The sequence below is a fragment of the Otolemur garnettii genome, unplaced genomic scaffold (assembly GCF_000181295.1).
Source record: "Otolemur garnettii isolate 467f Iridium unplaced genomic scaffold, OtoGar3 scaffold00010, whole genome shotgun sequence".
In the NCBI taxonomy this organism is placed as follows: domain Eukaryota; kingdom Metazoa; phylum Chordata; class Mammalia; order Primates; family Galagidae; genus Otolemur; species Otolemur garnettii.
Window position 1 is genome coordinate 18609020 of NW_003852405.1, and position 20017 is coordinate 18629036.

General features: G+C 37.7%; 1 protein-coding gene across 4 annotated transcripts in view; it reads right to left on the reverse strand.

Annotated features, from left to right (window-relative positions):
- Window positions 1-7789: 7789 nt before the first annotated feature.
- Window positions 7790-20017, reverse strand: part of ZNF326 (zinc finger protein 326) — a 49463-nt gene continuing 37235 nt past the window's right edge. For all 4 annotated transcript variants that reach the window (XM_012801766.2, XM_023509855.1, XM_023509856.1 and 1 more), the window contains 3 exons: window positions 18288-18418; window positions 14511-14606; window positions 7790-9039 (listed from right to left, as the gene is read on the reverse strand). In XM_012801766.2, coding sequence (XP_012657220.1) covers window positions 8623-9039; window positions 14511-14606; window positions 18288-18418 — 644 coding nt within the window. In that variant the 3' untranslated portion in view covers window positions 7790-8622. The remainder of the gene's footprint in view (window positions 9040-14510; window positions 14607-18287; window positions 18419-20017) is intronic.

Genomic DNA, 20017 nt, shown 5'->3' on the forward strand with positions numbered 1-20017 from the left:
TACTGAACTGAACATGGATGTTTGCTGAAGCTTATTGTTAAACCTCCTTAGCCACATTAAAAAGGTTTTTTCAGGTGGTGCCTGTGGCTCAAAGGAATAGGGCACTGGCCCCATCTGCGAGAGGTGGCAGGTTCAAACCCAGCCTCCAGCCAAAAACTGCAAAAAAAAGCTTTTCTCTGGGCGGTGGCTGCGGCTCAAAGGAGTAGGGAGCCAGCCCCATATACTGGAGGTAGCAGGTTCAAACCCGGTTCCAGCCAAAAACTGCCAAAAAAAAAAAAAAAAAATAGGTTTTTCTCCCATTCCTAACCTGACATCACTTAAATCTGGAATTAGTGTTAAGTTTCAGGAAATGTTTTTCCAGCATATTATCAAAATTATCATGTGATTTTTTTCCCCACTTAATCTTTTTTTGTTTAATTTATAGTAATGGATTTTCTAATGGGTTGAATTAATAGATTATGTTGCATTCTTTGAATAAACTCTACTTTGCCATGACATATTATTCTGTTGGATGTTAACTGGTAATGTTTTGATTGTTACTTTTGTTCATAAGTGAGATTGGTGTACAATTATCCTTGATGGACAATTTTCTGGAATAAGAGTTATACTAGCCTCAGAGACCAAACTGAGGCATTTCAACATTTCATATAATGTAAAACACATTATATAATATAGGAATCTTCTTAAAATTCCCTAAGTTTTTAATTTCCTTTTAAATGTAAGCATTATAAGAAAAGAACATTTTCTTTTCTAATTTTTTATTAATTGGCCTTATTACTACCACTTGTTAGTTTCTACTTGAATTGCATTGTGATGACAGGATATACCCTGTATGATTTCTACTTAACAAAAATTACTTTTGGTAGCCTGCTTCAGGTCCATCCTTTCATGGTATTAAAAATAAATACTCTGGGCGGTGCCTGTGGCCCCATATACTGGAGGTGGTGGGTTCAAACCCGGCCCTGGCCAAATAAATAAATAAACACTCTATAAGTATTAAAATTTGTAAACTCTTACGATTCATAATCTATTTCCTCAATTTTGAACCCTGGCAATTTCTGACAAAGCTATGTTCAATAATTAGGTAAGTCTAAATTTGTCAGTTTCTCCTTATTGGTATCTTGCTTAGTTCATAGTTTCAAGATAGTTAATTTCTAAAACCATTGCATGTTCTAAAATGGCTAACATGTTCTTTTTTTCTTTTTTTTGAGACAGAGCCTCAAGCTGTCCCCCTGGGTAGAGTACTGTGGCATCACAGCAACCTCCAACTCCTGGGCTCACGCGAGTCTCCTGCCTCAGTCTCCCAAGTAGCTGGGACCACAGGCGCCCACCACAACGCCTGGCTATTTGTTGTTGTTGTTGTTGTTGTTGTTGCAGCCATCATTGTTGTTTGGCGGGCCCAGGCTGGATTCAAACCCGCCACCTTAGGTATATGTGGCTGACGCCTTAGCCACTTGAGCCACAGGTGCTGAGCTGGCTAACATGTTCTTATTGTTCTCTCACTCTTGATAGTTTGACTCAACTTAGAATTCTAAATTCAAAATAGTTCTCCCTCATAACATCCAAAATGGCAGTATATTCCAGCAAACCAATATACAGATGACAAGTCTGAGACCAATGTGATTCTTTTCCCCTTACAATAATTTATTTCTCTTTAGACATTTTGAGATTTTTACTAGTCTGGGATCAAAGATATTTTGTCAGTATTTATCCTGCATAACTCTTTTTTCATTATTTTTGTTCCACACTTGAGCCTTCTAATATGAATCTTTCATCATAAGTTTCTGTTTTCCCTATTCTTCATTTCTCCTTTCACTTTTTGTTATTACCTATTGGAACATTCTATATGTATATATAAATGTTTCATATATACATATATGAATTATATATTCATTCATACATACATGTATTCAAAAACACTTACTGAGTACTTATATTAGTATTTTCCTGGCAGTTTGATATTAATATTTGCAGGGTATTCAATGGTGAATTCTCTTTGTATATGGTTCCTAACCTCATTAAGTTGGATCTCAGATGGTGTCTTCCTGGATCTTCTTTGTCATTAAGAGATATGTTTACATATCTTTTCCTATAATGGATTTTTTCTTATAAGATTATGAAAGTAACTGTCAACTCAAAATTCTTGCTCAGTAATTCGATTCTCCACCATGTTTACTCAATTAACCAGTCTAAAATAGAGATTTTAGCAACTATTTCTTATGTCTGAGATTTTTTTCATAGCAACTTGCATCTTTTATATTAGTGCAATAACCTCCAAAATTTCTTTGAAGATTATAATGACACTTAATGCCGTGGGGATTCTATCTAAAGCTGGTTACTATAATTAGTACTAATTATTATTCTACAATACTAATTATACTTAATCTAAAGTTACTTTTCTTCCCTAGGAATTCTTCACTTGTCAAATTTGCTGCCTGACTTTCATGTAGCTCTTTTCCTTAAATGTTTGCTGTTTCTTGATAGTTTGTCTCTATCTGTAAAGGAAGTCTAGGCATCAGCAAATTTTTTATGCGAAGTTAGGCTTTGAGGTCCACAGGTGGTATTTGTCATATACTATCTTGGTTCTCTACAACCCTTTAAAAAGGTAATATCCACACAAAACCAAGTAGTGGAAAGCCTGAAGATGGGAGTTTTCCGAGCCACAGATTTTTCAGTATTACTACCTGGAGTTTATTTTCTCAGCATGGGAGAAAAAATTCCCCAGCAGATTGTGATTACAGAGCACTTAGCACTTCAACTACAAGAGGAAGGAGGAAGGAAGGAATAATCAGTTAAAAAAAAAAAAAAAAGCTGGGGAAGGACAGCCAACAGATTGTTTTGTTTGTCTGCTTGTCTTCTAAGAATGGAGTATAAAAAGCCCCTTGTGGTAATCACAAAACACCTGGGGCAGTGTCACATTTCAATGGCCTCTAATGGTATATGCTCTGCTTTTACACTTTTGAGTCTCACTTTACTTGGCAAACAGCAAGCTGTTTCATGGCTGTAGCTTGGAGTAATTCTGTGGACCACCAACTCTGAGACAGAAGCGAGAATAACTTACCCAGTTCATTAAAAATCTGGCTTACCATACCACAGATGCCCTATCTCACAGCTGCCTCTAAATCTAGAGTAATTCCTTAATTCTCACCTGTATGGCTGTCAGTTACTTGGCTCTATGGGTGTTACCAGAAGCTTATTCCTTACTTTTCATCTTTTAAAAATACCTTCCAACACCCTTGTTGTCTTACTAGTGTGTTTATAAATTTACTTTTTTACTGTAATTTTTTATTGCATTTCTTCTGTAATTTTAATAGAACTTTAGAAAATAACAACTTAAACCCAGTATGACATTTTGATCTGTAATTCTCCCAAATTCATACTTTACACTCATTTAATCTACTCAAGAGTTGCCTTCTACACTCCATGCTGTCTCATACCTCCCTGTCATAAAGGGAGGCAATCTGTCACCATCAAGACCTATAATACTTAAAAAAGCGCAAGAAAATCAGGGAAAGAGGAAAGGAAAAGTGAGAAGGGACTAAACTATCATGCTGTTTCTCAGGAGGCCTCAAACAGTGACAACGCCTCCTTAATTTACCATTGCCAAGAATCTGTCCTCTAGCCTTATAGATTCCCTGGTTTTGTTTGCATGCCAAATAGGGGCCCAACTCTCAGGGCAGACACTCTATCAAATAAAGCCAAATTGGTTTTTATTTTGGGGGGTTTTTTTGCAGTTTTTGGCTAGGGCTGGGTTTGAACCCACCACCTCTGGCATATGGGGCCGGCACTTTCTCCTTTGAGCCACAAAATAAAGCCAAATTATTAACACAAAGTATTAACTGTTAGCTATTGTATGAACCAGAACATTTCTGCCTGAACAAGTACTCCATTTTCTGTCCATCAATAGATGTCAAACTGTAATCAAAAGTTTGCTTGTAATTAATGCCATTGAACTGTATAGACAGTCCCCAGGTTACAAACAAGATAGGTTTGGTAGATTTGTTCTCAAATTGAATTTGTGTGTAAGCTGTAACACATACATTTACCTATTACCTGTAATGGCCTCTGTTCATAAGTGAGAGTTGTATGTTGACTTCAATGTTTGTAACTTGGAGACAGCCTATACACTAAAAAAGACTAGAATGACAAATTTTATGCTGTGTATGGTTTGCCACAGTAAAAAAAAAAAAGTTTGCTTATATTCAAAATGAGGACAATCTGATAGACAAATAAAATGTTAAATAACATAACATGTCTAAGATAACCTGACAATCTTTATTTCTACGATAAGAACAACCCTGCCACCAAAAACAGAATTCTTGGCTGGGAGTAGTGACTCACACCTGTAATCCTAGCACTCTGAGAGACCAAGGCAGGAAAATTCTCAAGCTCAGGAGTTCAAGACCAGCCTGACGAAGAGCAAGACCTCATCTCTACTAAAACAGAAAAATTAGCCAGGCATGGTGGTGCATGCCTGTAGTCCCAGCTACACGGGAAGATGAGGCAGGAGGATCACTTGAGCTCAGGAATTTGATGTTGCTGTGAGCTAAGCTGACACCACAGACAGAGACTCTGTCTCACCAAAAAAGAAAAATAAAGAAAAACAGAACTCTTAAATTTCAACATACGCTATCAACATTTGCCTTTGTAAGTTCTTTTTTCTGTGTTTATGTGTACAAGACAGACCTTGTTATATAAAAAATCTACTATACCTACTGACTTTACAATGAAATTTTAACTGTTAAAGAGTTTTTTAAAGGTTCAATTTTCTGGCTCCTAGAGGTCTGTTAGATTCCAAATGTTTTAATAAAATATTATGGAGAATCCTCAAAACTATGTCCATCTAGGCTCAGCACCTATAGTTCAGTGGCTGGCTAGGGCACCAGCCACATACACTGTAGATGGTGGGTTCGAACCCAGCCCCAAGCCTGCCAAACAACAATGACAACTACAACCAAAAAATAGCAAGTGTTGTGGAGGGCACCTGTAGTCCCAGCTACTTGGGAGGCTGAGGCAAAAGAATCACTTAAGCCCAAGAGTTTGAGGTTGCTGTGAACTGTGAAGCCACAGCACTCTACGGAGAGTGACAGTGAGACTCTGTCTCAAAAAAAAAAAAAAATCTATGTCTATCTACTAAAGGATAGAAACTCCTGCTTTGATGTGAGAGTTGTAAGGCACCAGAAAAATTTTTGAGGGCCCTATCAATATTCCCAAAGTGCAATCACTGACCACCACCTTCAAAATCACCTGGGACACTTGTTAAAAATACATCTCATTCACCTATAATGCCTCCTTAGCCCCACCCTACAAATAAAAATTTAGAAAAATATAATATCTCCCAGCTGAATGTAGTAGGAGGCTGAGGTAGAAGCCCAAGAGTTCGCGTCTAGCCTAAGCAACATGACACAGCAAGATGCCATCTCTGAAAATTAAAAAATACACGTCAAAAGAATATGCTCTAGTAAATCTAGGGTAGTGGCCCAAATCTTCACTTTTACAATTTAAGAACTACTGCCCTTTTCTAACAATTAAAATAACCTGAAGAATGAAGATTCAGCCAAGGAAAGTTGGTAGGTATAGGCTACAGAAAAATGTAAAGATCTTTCTAAAAAAAGAGCTTCATCAAAAAAGTAACAAAAGGCCATTGTGGCTAGTGAGGAAAATAGCATGATTTAAAGTTGAAAAGGTAGGCCAGTATGATTGCCATGGTAAGAAGTTTGGATCGTACAAGTATAAAAGAAAGCAGGAGACTAACTTTATCTGAATTGCATTTTTAAAAGCTTATACTTCTGTGTAAAGAACTGAGCCTAGCAAGGTAAGGGTAGAAGCAAGATTAGTGGGTAATTTCAATAGTCCAGGGAAAAGATGATCATGACTGATAGAAGCAGAGGTGAAAGAACGGGCAAATAAATTTTGGAAGTTGAACAGATAGACTTTCTGATAGACTGGAAGTAGGAAATGATAAAAAATAGACATCTATCTTAAATAACTATATAGGTAGTAAATAAATATCTTTGGGTATTTATAACTATATATCTCACTTAATATCTTATTTTTTAGTTAATGAAGAAAACAAGTACTACTTAGAAAATAGAAGTTGAAAGGTTATAAAAGATCTTATATAAATCTTCATTACAAAAGCAATGGAAATATAAACACTAGGGATCACAAAAGTGAATCCACCTATAAATTAAACTGCCCATCTATACATAAATTTGAATTTCTGAATTAAGCACAATAAAAAATATACTTTATTAATACCTTGCAAATGAACTAGTCAGTATAAAGCCTCATGCTTTCCACAAAGAATACTAGTTAAATGCTCTCTCCTATCTCTCATTCTAAAACATTTACCTAGAAACCTAGAGGTTGTTACACAAAGTTCTTGTTATATGAGATTTTTTTTTTTTTTTTTGGTCTTACTCTGTCACCCAAGCTAGAGTGCAGTAGGGTCACTACCACTCATAGCAACCTCAAACTCCTGGGCTCAAACAATCTTCCTGCCTCAGCCTCCCAAGTAGTTGGGATTAATAGGAAAGCACCACCCCACCTAGCTAATTTTTCTATTCTTAGTAGAGATGAGGGCTCAGGCTGGTCTTAAACTCCTGATCTCAACAATCCTCCCACCCTGGCCTCCCAGAGAGCTAGGTTTACAGGAGTGAGCCACCATACCCAGCCAGGATTCTTCCTAAAAGTTTCGCATCTCAATCAGATTACCAGATACATTCATTTTTTTAAAATCACCCTACTTAGTATCATAAGAATGAAATATTGTCACCTACAAAGTAAATACAGACGCTTACACAGAATCCTAATTTCTCTAGTCTTCAATTACTTTCTCTTATTTGGTTTCAAATCCCTGCAATTAGATGTAAATGTCTATTAGATATTCCTAGCTTAAAGGTAAACAAACCTGGCTCCCCTCAAAAAAACAATATTGGTCCAGAAAATCTAATTTTAAAAGAATTAGATCTCTATGTTCTATGTAGAAAGAAAAAGTATCTGTGGAATTCTACACATATACTCATCCACTTAATATTTTGAAATTTAATATGCCCAAATATTCATCCATTCAATGTCTCAAAAATTTTAGAAGCTACTTTTGAGGCAAGAAAGTAAAAGCAGAGCTAAAAGAATTTGTCCTAGCCGCCTTATGTAGGCCTTAGCCAAGCCGCAGGTGTTTCTGTTGTCTGTATGTTCCTCCCTTGATACGTGTGGGGCCTAGATTGTAACCTAGTAACTTCCTTGGACTTCCGTCGCCTTTGAGGGCAGGTGGTCCAACCAGTCTCAAGGGCGTGGGCAAATTTGACCTTCCCTTTGAGCACAGGGCCTTGACGATGATGTCATGTCTCTCTCTGTTTTATGACCCTCACGTGCACTCTTGCCCTGAAAAGTGGATAAAAGAGAGGCAAGAGATTATGAGTCGGGGGGGCTCAGTTTTGGAAACACTGGTTTTCCGAGTTCCCCCAGCTGAAATAAAGCAGCTTCCTCTAATCAACTGGTGCCTGGAGTCTTCTGTCTGGTTTCCTGCTACACTTTCATTGAAATAAAGCCCCTCTCTCAAGAGGCCAAAGATTCAAAGAAATAGAGCACTACTTTTCAGTAACATAATCATTTGAAAATACATTGTTTATGAGATCTTTAAGTATACAAGCCATAAAAAGTAAAAAAGAAAAAGAAGAGAAATATTTGGAAAAGAAATAATTATTTTGAAAAAAGATAATTTGCTTCTTGCTTCTTCAGCCAAAAACAGACATGACAAAAGAACTAACGCAACTGCAGAAAACTTCTTTGTATTTAAATGTATTTTCAGGAAGATTTCAAGATCTGACATGGGCACAGAGAAAAGGAACAAACTAAAACAAGTATAAACAAGGCCAGTTACAGGCTGACCTCTATTTGAAATGTGTTAAAAAAAATATTTTAGTCATACATTTTAAAAATATGATTGAGAAAAAATTTTCAATTCAAGTCCTCTCAATCACCTTGAAATACTTGTGACCTGAACTCATACGTTAAGGCAAATCTTGATTTTTAATTATTCATTTAATTGATGAACTGCTTCATTTAAATTGCTAATTCAGGGTGAAAGATTTTATAAAAAACATTTTATTGCTACAAAGGGAAACATGGTCACAAAAGCCTTTAAGTGGATCTTTCAACGCACATTACTATTCAACATCCAAGGCTGTAAAAAAATACACAGTCAGAGCACAAAATACTTGCCCAATTTACCTCTTCTAGGGTAAGTATTCAAAAAATTAATGCACACTTGAATATTCACTCCCAAGAGCAGCATTTAAGTTCAAATGATTAGAATAGATTACTAACAATGTACAGTAATTATCTTTAACACCAATAAAGTAATAAAAATCAAGCTTAAAAATTATACAAACAATTGATCAGATCTAGTTTGGTAACTATAAAAACTAAACTAAAATAGTCTTACCTTCATTTTATTAAACAAATGCCAAACATTTAGAAATTATATAAAACACAATTTTAACATGTGGAATTCATGCAAGATGGATGTTAACTCTTATTTTTAAGCTATTAAAATTCTTACCCTTTTCCACATTAGCACAGAAATTTAAAGCTCCTTTTAAATCTAATACCTTATATTTAATTTTCTTCAGGCTGCTCAACGGGGAAATCAGAAGGCTCTTCCTTTGCTTCTTCTTCCTCTACTCCCCCGGCTTCTTCCACTTCCCCCTCTGCCCCTACTTCCCCACCTCCTTCGGTGTCCCCCTCGCCCTCTACTCCTCCAGTTTCTCCCACATCTTCTGCTTCCTCTGCTTCCTCCACTTCCTCCACTTCCTCTGCTTCCTCTGCTTCCTCCGCTTCCTCTGCTTCCTCCTCCTCTGCTTCCTCTGCTTCCTCCGCTTCCTCTGCTTCCTCCACTTCTACTCCCTTTGATTCTTCTTCTTCCTCTTCATCCTCCTCTTCTTCAATAGGCTCATCAATCTTTTCTTCATCTTCCTCATCTCCTTCTATTTGCTGATCCTGGGAATGATCTTGAATTTCAAAAGGATTCTCACCCTAAAAACATGTAAAATGGCTTTTAAACGCCCATTCATTTTTACATCAGTGAAATTTTTATTTGTTATATCATGAAGAACAAATACTATTTAAATGTTTTTAATTAGTATTTAAAGGTTTTAACTTATGACCAGGTCATTAATTATTTATTGAATACCTCCTTCTTAACAACATGGGTACATAATTTACTGAAATCATTACTTTACATTGCATAAACTAAAATACTTAAAGGTCATATTTTCCTCTTACCTGAATTTCTAAAATCATATATTTATGTGTATGTGTGTATATATATAACAAGTAAGAGTGTGTGTTGGCTCGGTGCCTGTAGCTCAGCTGCTAAGACACCAGCCACATACACTGAAGCTGGCGGGGTCAGGCGGGTTCAAATCCAGCCTGGGCCTGCCAAACAACAATGACAACTACAACCAAAAAACAGCTGGGCACTGTGGTAGGTGCCTGTAGTCCCAGCTACTTGGGAGGCTGAGGCAGGAGACTCGTTTGAGCCCAGGAGTTGGAGGTTGCTGTGAGCTGTGATGCCACAGCACGCTACCAAGGGCAACATAATGAGACTCCGTCTCAAAAAAAAAAGTGTGTGTGTATATATATACATATATATATAAAACAAATAAGTGGTTTATGGTAGAAAGAAAACAGATGATGCAAAGATTTACATTTTACTTCATTATATCAGTATTCAATGTACAACTATTACAGGATCTCTTAAACTCAAATGAAAATTAAGTATCTTGTTTTACCTACTACATAACATGCTTTACTTATACTTTAAGAAAGACAAATCTTTAATTTGATAAACATTCACAGATACAATTTTATTTTAATATTTTATTTAAATACTTGAATTATGTTTGTGTGTCAAATCTCAATATAAATTAGACCAGATGAGAAAGCTATAACTTGGTAAGAAATGAAATGGCAGTAAAGGATATCAAACAGGCAAGTATTAGGAGTGGTGCTACCTTTAAGATGAGCCAGGCAGGAATGTGCAGGAAGAGGCAGACAAGCAAGAAAAGAAATACTAGGGGCTACTCTAATAGCCCAGAACAGGGAGATGTAAAAGTTGCAGTGACACCAATTCCAATGGAAAGGAAACAGGAAAGAGGTAGGTAGGTTAGGTTACACCATTAGAATTTCAGATATCTAACCATCTAACCATCTACTAGGTGGCTATAAATACGCAACTCAAGAGAAAAATTCAAAGTAAGACATTTACATTTGTGAATTGCTTGCACAGAGTGCACAGTAAGCAGGACAGCCGTGGGGTGGGACTAGAGGAGTTAAATATTAAAGGGGGGTGGAATAAAACACTATGAAAATACCTACACTGTATATACATGGGGACAGAGGTTAGAAGAGAAGGAATACTTGGTGCAGGAAGAAACCCAGGGGAGTAAAATATTATATGGTAAAATAGTTTTAAGAATAAGTGAAAGATGAATAGTACCAACTAAGGCAAATAGATAAAAGCACAAAAGGATTGAAAAGGATCACTATGGCTGATCATCATTATAGCTGAATGAGGTTCTTTAGGATTTACTATACCATCCCCTTTACTTTTTTATTTTTTGCGACAGGGTCTTACTATGTCACCATAGGTAGAGTGCTGTGGAGTCACAGCTCACAGCAACCTCAAACTTTTGGGCTTAAGCGATTCTCTTGCCTCAGCCTCCCAAGTAGCTGGGACTACAGGCACCTGCCACAATGTGCGGCTATTTTTTGGTTGTAGTTGTCATAGTTGTTTGCCAGGCCTAGGCTGGGTACGAACCTGTTAGCTCCAGTGTATGTGGCTGGCACCCTAGCCCAGTGGTTCTCAACCTTCCTAATGCTGCAATGTATTTTCATTGTTAAAAAGGGGTTAAGACCCACAGGTTGAGAACCACTGCTAGCCGCTAAGCTACAGGTGCCGAGCCCATCCCCTTTAATTTTGTATGTTTAAAATGCTAAACAATAATACTGTTAAAATTTTTAAAGCCCCCCCCAAAAAATTGTTAAAGGCCCCTAGATTTGATGATTACATCACTGGTAATCTTAGAACAGTTTTAAAAGTCTCAATGTAAATGACAACAGTTGTCCAAGAATGTGTCCTCATAATTACCTGTGAAATTCTCAAAATACACAGACCTTGGTTCCACACAATGGGATTTTAATTAAGTCACATCCTAGAGCTCTTGCTAAAAACACAAATTGCTAAAAAAAAAAAAAAAATTCCAACTCAAAATTCCCAGGGGAGAAGCCTATTAACCAGCACACTGAAGAAGAATTTCAGGAGACAGTTATGAGAGAAATTCGGGAAACATGAATTCAGAAAGTCTTAAAAAATGCAAAGAACGCTTTTTGGTCCCTCTTAGCCTCACAGATGATTCTGACTACATTCCTCCAGGTGAGAATTACTAATTTAAAAAGTAAATAATAGGAAGTAAAAAGCACATGCAAGGTAAACTTTTCAAATGGTGGGAAGGGAAGAGATAATAATAGGGGGAGGGCCAAAGTCTAGGAAAAGTTAAGTCATTTTTAGTTTAGGGAACACATAAGCATGTCTGTTTGGGGAAGATCAGAAAAAAAAAAAAAAAAACAAGAAAAACACCAGATGCAAATAAAGGAAGACATGATGATAAAACAAGTTCCCAGATGAAAAGCAAAGAAGAATGTTTCCCCTCACAGATAATACTAAAGGTGAGGGAAAGATACATGTACCTGAGGCACACAAGAGAACATTTACTGAGCTCACATCCAATGGTCTCAATCTCCCTAATGCAAGAGAAGAAATAAGAATACGGAAAGTGAGAGAATAAGAATGAAATTTGGTGGAGTTTTTTTTTGACAGAGCCTCAAGCTGTCCCCCTGGGTAGAATGCTGTGACATCACAGCTCACAGCAACCTCTAACTCCTGGCTCAAGCAAGTCTCCTGCCTCAGCCTCCCAGGTAGCTGGGACCACAGGTGTCCACCACAACGCTCAGCTATTTTTTGGTTGCAGCTGTCGTTGTTTTTGGCGGGCCCAGGCTGGATTCAAACCCGCTACCTTAGGTGCATGTGGCTGGCGCCTTAGCCACTTGAGCCACAGGCACCAAGCCAAGAAAGAAATTTGGGATATGTGATAAAATGGTTTGGAATAGCCACTACAGGAAACACATACATTGATAGTTGATTATGTAAAATTATTGTGAACTGAGTGAAAATCTTGCAAAGACAGGACTGGCACAATTATATGGTATTTTTTAGCAAGACAGACAATTAATAAAGCTAACCACAAATAGCACAGTGCTGAAAACTGCTAAATGGTAAAAGAACATCAACATTTCTTATTCAAATGGATGCCCATGAGAGCCCAGAGCAGAAAGTGAAGGCAAAACAAGATGATACAACTGGAGAATTACCAAAGATTGATGTTATTTGATGGGGGGAAAAAACTTAAAAGAGGGGCAGAAACTGGGCTCAGTGGGTAGGGCGCCAGCCCCATATACAGAGGGTGGCAGGTTCAAACCCATCCCCGGCCCTGGCCCTGGCCAAACTGCAACGAAAAATAGCCAGGAGATGTGGCGGGTACCTGTCGTCCCAGCTACTCAGGAGGCTGAGGCAAGAGGATCACCTAAGCACAAGAGTTAAAGGTTGCTGTGAGCTGTGATGCCACAGCACTCTACCGAGGGCGACATACTAACACTCTGTCTCTAAAAAATAATAGTAATAAATAAAAAATAAAGAAAAGATTTTAAAGGGTATTATGTCAGAGAGAGCACTTAACAGTGAAAGATTTTCAAACCATGACCAGAGCTGACCATGAGCAGAGGACGGATACTCTGAGGAATGACAACAGGAGCAGAAAGAAATGTTAAACAAAGCCAAATCACTAAGTCATGTGACACCAATGTTACTTGAATTTTAACATGGATATGAATCGACTGGAATCTTGTTCAAATGAAGATTCTTATTCAGTAGGCCTGGATATAACCTGGAATTCTGCATTGCTAATAAATTTCCAGGTGATGCTAATACTGCTGGTCCACAGCACATTCTGAGTAATAAGGTTCTAGAAGAGTTCTTCTAAACTCAGGTACTTTCTCTACAATACGCACATAAGCAAAACATGTCCACCAGTGTCCTCTCCCGTTTCATGAATGACTCAATAGTGTAGCTTGAAAATAATATATAAAAATTCTAATTTTGTGTTCTTCTCTCATTAAAAACTATTTTCATACATGAATAGAAACTACTAACTTCTCAAAAGTTGTGACAAAGAAAGAATAACAATCTAATTTTTCCTAATTCCACCATGATACTCTAATCTTTTTGATAAGGGTATCATAGGTACTAAATTAAATACCATACCTCCCATAAACCTGGATTTCAATTCAGGACTATATTCATTTTTTTAAAGCACTGTCAAGAATGTAGTAAACAGTGATGATATGATTAACAAATAAGAAAATAGGCCCCCCGCAAGGAGCAAGCCAGTATAACTGAGGTTATTCAGCTTGGAAGTCACTGGTTGAGGGATAATTAAATTGAGGCCCATTAAATATCTATCAGGTTTCTTCACAGAGCTGTTACCACAATAGCCAAAATAAATGATACTTCTTTAAGCTACAAAACATTTACTAATATAAGTAACAGACTATTGTAAAACTAGTATAACAGATCACTTCAGTATAGAATGATTTTAAGTTACGTATTATTTTCTAACAACTCACAAACTAAATTCTACAATTTATTTCTGTTAATTCCCTGAACAATAAGTTATTACTTGTACAATAAGTATATATAATAAGTTTTACGTCAAAGTAGACTCAAACAATATCAAATCTCAAAAACCCTAAAGAGTAATCCAGGTATACCCAATTGTTCACATCTGAGTTGCCTAATATAAGGAGGAAACTTTGTCTCTGCTGCCTTCCTGATTCTACAAGGTGGTGTCTTCTGGAACAAAATGTCTGTGCTTGGCAGAAGAAACTGGCTATACATAACTCATTCCCTTCTGGGTCTCCTCTTTTGGGTCTTCCCAGCAAACAAGAAGGTACATTCCAGTTTGCTCTATGTGATGTGGTAAACTAGGAGAATCCTGTTCCTGTCCATCTGGGCTGATAACAGAAGTTGGGGGGATTTACAGCTATCTATATCTAAATTAGGAGCAGAATATTAAAGTACACAGTAATTATTACACATCTAGGACACAGTCTCTGAGTTGATCTTATTTTTAAATTACAAAGCTGACATTCTGAGTCTGTCCAACTCTCGCATATCTCTCAACTAATTCAGAGCTAGAAAGGGGATAAGAGAATAATCACTTAATATTCCTCTCCTGCTCAATCACAACAATTAGGAAAAAATTCAAGATGCTAAGTAAAATTTGCTAACACGTGTACTATATTAAAATATCAAAAAGGGTTACTATGTCACCATTTAATTATTACAGTACTACATTATTATCTGAAAAGCTTTTGCTCTGAAATCTTACCTTAACAAAACGTTCATATCGTGCTTTCACTATTGGATTATTTAAAATGCTTGTAGCAGTCAAGACACTCTCTCGTTTTATTTGTTCCTTATAAGCCTATTTAAAAAAAAAAAAAAAAAAAAAACAGAACACATTGAGGGTACCTGAAAACTGTGAGATGAGAACTATTCCTATAATTGAAACAGCATTTAGGGCCAGGAGCAGTGGCTCACACATGTGAGTTAATCCTTACACTCTAGAAGGCCGAGGCAGATAGATGGCTTGAGCTCAGGAATTTGAGATCAGCCTGAGCAAGAGGGAGACCCTATCTCTACTCAAAATGGAAATACTAGCTGGGTGTTGTAGTAGTTGCCTCTAGTCCCGGCTACTCAGGAGGGTGAGGCAAGAGGATTGCTTGAGCCCAAGAGTTTGAGTTTGCTGTGAGCTATGACAGCATGGTACTCTACCCACAGTGACAGAGTAAGACTTTGTCTCAAAAAAAGAAAAATTAAAGAAAAACAGCATTTATGTTCAAATTCTTAGATTCAAATGACTTACTGTCTCACAAACAAAGCTATAGAGCTATGATTTTTAACCGGTGGGCTACAGCACACTGGTGTTCTATGAAAGGATCTTAGATGTGCTACAAAAATTTTTAAAGATCATCAATTATTTCTGAAAGATGTTCAAAGCGCAGTACTTTCACTCTTTTTTGATCTACATAATTTAAATGGAAGTTTAACTATAAGTTCAAGTGTGCCGTGAGATTAAAAAAGGTCGAAAACTCTGCTACAGAGCAACAACTACGACTGTGACAATAATCTGAATCATCTATAAATTAAAAACTCAAGCCCATCAGCTTCAATAAAAAACTCAGTACCTAAATACTACTAGAACTACTCGACAGTCGTTTTCTCTTCTTTCTGCTCTACATCTTCCTCCCCAGCTTGGCTAATTTGCTTTTTTTTCTTTTTTGGAGACAGAGTCTTACTGAGGTAGAGTAAGAGCTCATAGCAACACAGCTCACAGCAACCTCAAATTCTTGGGCATAAGTGATTCTCTTGCCTCAGCCTCCCCAGTAGCTAGGACTAAGGCACCTACCACAATACCCGGCTATTTTTAGAGATGAGGGTCTCACTCTGGCTCAGGCTGATCTCAAACCTGTGAGTTCAGGCAATCCAACCCTCCTTGGCCTCCCAGAGTGCTAGGATTACAGGCATAAGCCACTGTGCCTGGCCTCAGCTCGACTAATTTTCATGCTATAAAAAAAAATAATTTGTCAGACAGGAGAAATTAGTCTTCCTCTAGGCTGCCATTATATTATACAGAGGAAGAAAGATAATGATATGGAATGTCTAGTTGTTCAAGAAGGTATCAAAGGACTATCAAGGAAGAAAAAGGACAAAGATTAATAAAAGACTATATATGCTCAAAGTGCCTAAAGAAGTCTGAATTAAATGAGGTTCACTTCAACAAAAAATACAAACTGAAGACTCCGGCATGCTGTACTTAAAACTTAAGTCTTTAATAGTGAATCTTTAAATGTGCTTTCTTTTTTTGGAGACAAGGTCTCATTTTGTCACCCTGGGTAGAGTGCCCCAGTGTCAGACCTCACAGCAACCTCAAACTCTTGGGCTCAAGCAATTCTCTTGCCTCAGCCTCCTAATTAGCTGGGACTACAGGCGCCTGCCACAACACCTGGCTATTTTTAGAGACCAGGTCTAGCTATGGCTCAGGCTGGTCTCAAAGTCGTAAGCTCAGGCAATCCACCCACCTCAGCCTCCAAGAGTGCAAGGATTACAGGCATGAGCCTTAGTGCTCAATCCTAAATTTGCTTTCTTAACAAACTATTTCCCCAAAATATAAACAATAGCATTGTTTGAAGTAACTTTGACTAAATAAAGCCAGCCAATATCAAAACAAATATGCTAATAAAAAAATAAAACAGTACGCCTGTAGTCCTAGCTACTGGGGAGGCTAAGGCAAGAGAACTGCTTGAGCCCAGGAGTTTGAAGTTGCTGTGAGCTATGATGCCACAGCTTTCTACCTTTCTACTCAGGGTGATAAAATGAGACTCTGTCTCAAAAAAATAAATGAATAAATAAATAAATACAACAGTAAATTTTCCAGGGATATTCTACTCAAAAAATGTAACAATAGCCGGGCACAGTGGCTCATGCCTGTAACCCCAGCACTCTGGGAGGCTGAGACAGGTGGACTGCTTAAGCTCAGGAGTTCGAGACCAGCCTGAGCAAGAGCAAGATCCTGTCGCTAAAAAATAGCTGGGCATTGTGACGGGCACCTACAGTCCCAGCTACTTGGGAGGCTGAGGCAAGAGAATGGCTTGAGCCCAAGAGTTTGAGGTTGCTGTGAGCTATGACGCCATAGCACTCAACCCCAGGGCGACTAAGTGAGACTCTTATCTCCAAAAGAAAAGTAACGAAAGATAGTAACTAACAATCCTACATTTAATTTTTTTCTTCCAACCATCAGGAAAAAATTCAGTAATAATCAAACCTTTCTTTTCTGTTGTAAAGCACATACTTATGCACTCACAAAATTGTTTTTTATCAACTTAGTTAAGAAAAATAATTCAATAATAGCTATGATTTCCTGAATGTTGACCATTATCAGACACTATTTTAATTGCCTTATGTTTTATTAGATAATTTAATCATTAAAACAATCACATCAGGGTGGCACCTATGGCTCATTGGGTAGGGTGCCAGCCCCATATACCAAGGGTGGTGGATTCAAACCCAGCCCCAGGCCAAATTGCAACAAAAAAATAGCCAGGCACTGTGGCAGGCACCTATAGCCCCAGCTACTTGGAGGCTGAGGCAAGAGTTGGAAGTTGCTTTTTTTTTTGAGACGGAGCCTCAAGCTATCCCCCTGGGTAGAGTGCCATGGCATCACGCTCACAGCAACCTCCAACTCCTGGGCTCAAGCGAGTCTCCTGCCTCCACCTCCCAAGTAGCTGGGACTACAGGCACCCGCCACAACGCCTGGCCATTTTTTGGTTGCAGCCATCATTGTTGTTTGGCAGGCCCGGGCTGGGGATTCGAACCCGCCACCTTAGGTGTATGTGGCTGGTGCCCTAGCCGCTTGAGCCACAGGCGCCAAGCCGTAAGTTGCTTTGAATTGTGTGATGCCAGGCACTATACCAAGGGCAATAAAGTGAGAGTATCTCTACAAAAAAAAAAAAAAAATCACATCAAAGTAAAATGATTACCCATCCTCACTGTACAGATAAGAAAACTTAAACAAAGAAAGGTTAACTTAGTTTAACTTGTTATACACTGAACCAAGATTCAAACCCAGGAAGTCTTGCTCTAGAACCTATAATCTTTTTTTCATTCATTCATTTTTGATAGGGTCTGGCTCTGTTGCCCAGGCTAAAGTGCAGTGGCATCATATCTCTATGCAACCTCAAACTCCTGTGCTCAAGAAATCCTCCAAACCCAGCCTCCTGAGTAGCTGCAATTATAGGTACATGTCACCATACGAAGCCAATTTTTTTTTTATTTTTTCCAGAGACCAGGTCTTGCTAAATTGCCCAGGCTCATCTCCAACTCCTGACCTCAATCTATCCTCCTGTCTCAGCCCCACGAAGTGCTAAAATTATAGGTATGAGCCACTGCACCTGGCCAAAAGCCCATACTCTTAACTACTACACTGTCCAATGCCTCTGTTGGTATACTCAGTATTCATGTATGAAAATGATAGGATTATATATAAAACAATAGCAAAGGACTGATGTATAATTCAATGGCTTTATTAAGACAGATCAAAATTTACCTGCTTCCCTTTGATGTGATCAGGCGACTTTAAGTGCTGCTGAACTGAACTGTGCAAAGCGGGGATATACACACTACAAGCACTGCAGTGAACAGTCTCTACTTTCATCATGTGATCATCTGCAGTGACACCTACAAAAGAAATCCAATTGTTAAAGAAATGACTCAAGTATTTCTGACCAAGGTTTTGCTAGTTTTTCCATGATTATTCATATCCCTTATTCCAAAAATAGGATTAGAGTATATAGGTTTATGTTGAGTTTTTCTGCAGTACCTCACAAATCTACATATATACATTTAAAAATACAGATTAAAATTATAATTACATTATACTTCATATTCATGCTAAAAAATCATACTCTGAAACTTACAAATCCATCCCTCAAAAAAACATAACGGAAAAAAATGTTGATTTTGTAAAATAAAAATTTCTATAATTATGAATATGGATAAGCAGGGAAAGGGGAAAAGATGGCAAAATTGGATTCATAAGGAAAAAATACATTTTAGAGCTTGAAACTGATGATTGGCGTTGATTACAGGTGAAGGTATAAATATTATATAAGGAAAAGGTGAAATGTGAGAGAAAGTGGGAACTTTCTGGGAATTGCAAATAATTCAGTACAGCTGGCACAGACTATAAAGAAAAGACCAAAGGTGACAACCAAAGAAAAAGAAAGGCCTAAATCAGTGATTTTCAACCACTGTGTTGCAGCATACTGGTTGGCATGCTATGAGAGATCTTATGTGTGCTGCAAACATTTTAAAGATCATTAATTATTTTCAAAAGACGCTCAAAGCACAGTAAATATGTTATTTTATTTTACTTTTTTTTAAAATCAACATAATTTAAGTGTGCCATGAGATAAAAAAGGTTGAAAGACACTAGCCTAGATCATGAAAAGCTTTGTGTGCCACACCTAGTAATCTGAATTTTATCCTATAGAAAATAGGGAGCCACTGAAAGTTTCTAAAGGAGTAAAATCATGTAGTAGAATTAAACATATAATAAAAGACTGAAAGAAGGCAAATTAGTCAAGAAATGCTACAATTGGCAAGAAAACAGGTAAGAATTTGAACAAATGCAGAATTTTAAAGAGAAGTAATAAAGAAGATTTGGCAAATATTTAAAATGGGACACAGTGTTACAGATATATAAAAGAAAAGTATTGAGGATAACTCTATACATCTAGCTTCTAGATGGTGGGGGTCCTTTTTCAAGATAAATGAAGTTGATAATTGCAAATTTTTGTTTAGTTTTCTTTGTGGGGTAGGGTATGCTCAAGATGATAATTTTTGGATATACTGATTTTGTGACTACTGTAGAGAGATATCAGCGTTAGATGTATGAGACAAGAGTTTAGAAGAGGGCTAGGCATGGTGGCTCACACCTATAATTCTAACACTCTGGGAAGCTGAGGAGGGCAGATCGCCTGAGCTCTTTAAGACCAGCCTGAGCTGGAGACTCTGTCTCTAAAAACAGTCCGGCATTGTGGCAGTGCCTGTAGTCCCAGCTAATCGGGAGGCTGAGATAAGAGAATCACTTGAGCCCAAGAGTTTGAGGTTGCTGTGAGCTATTGACACTACGATTCTCCACCAAAGGTAACAAAGTGAGATCCCCATCTCTAAAAAATAGCTGGGCACTATGGCAAGTGCCTGTAATCCCAGCTACTTGGGAGGCTGAGGCAAAAGGATCCCTTAAACCCAACAGTTTGAGGTTGATGTGAGCTA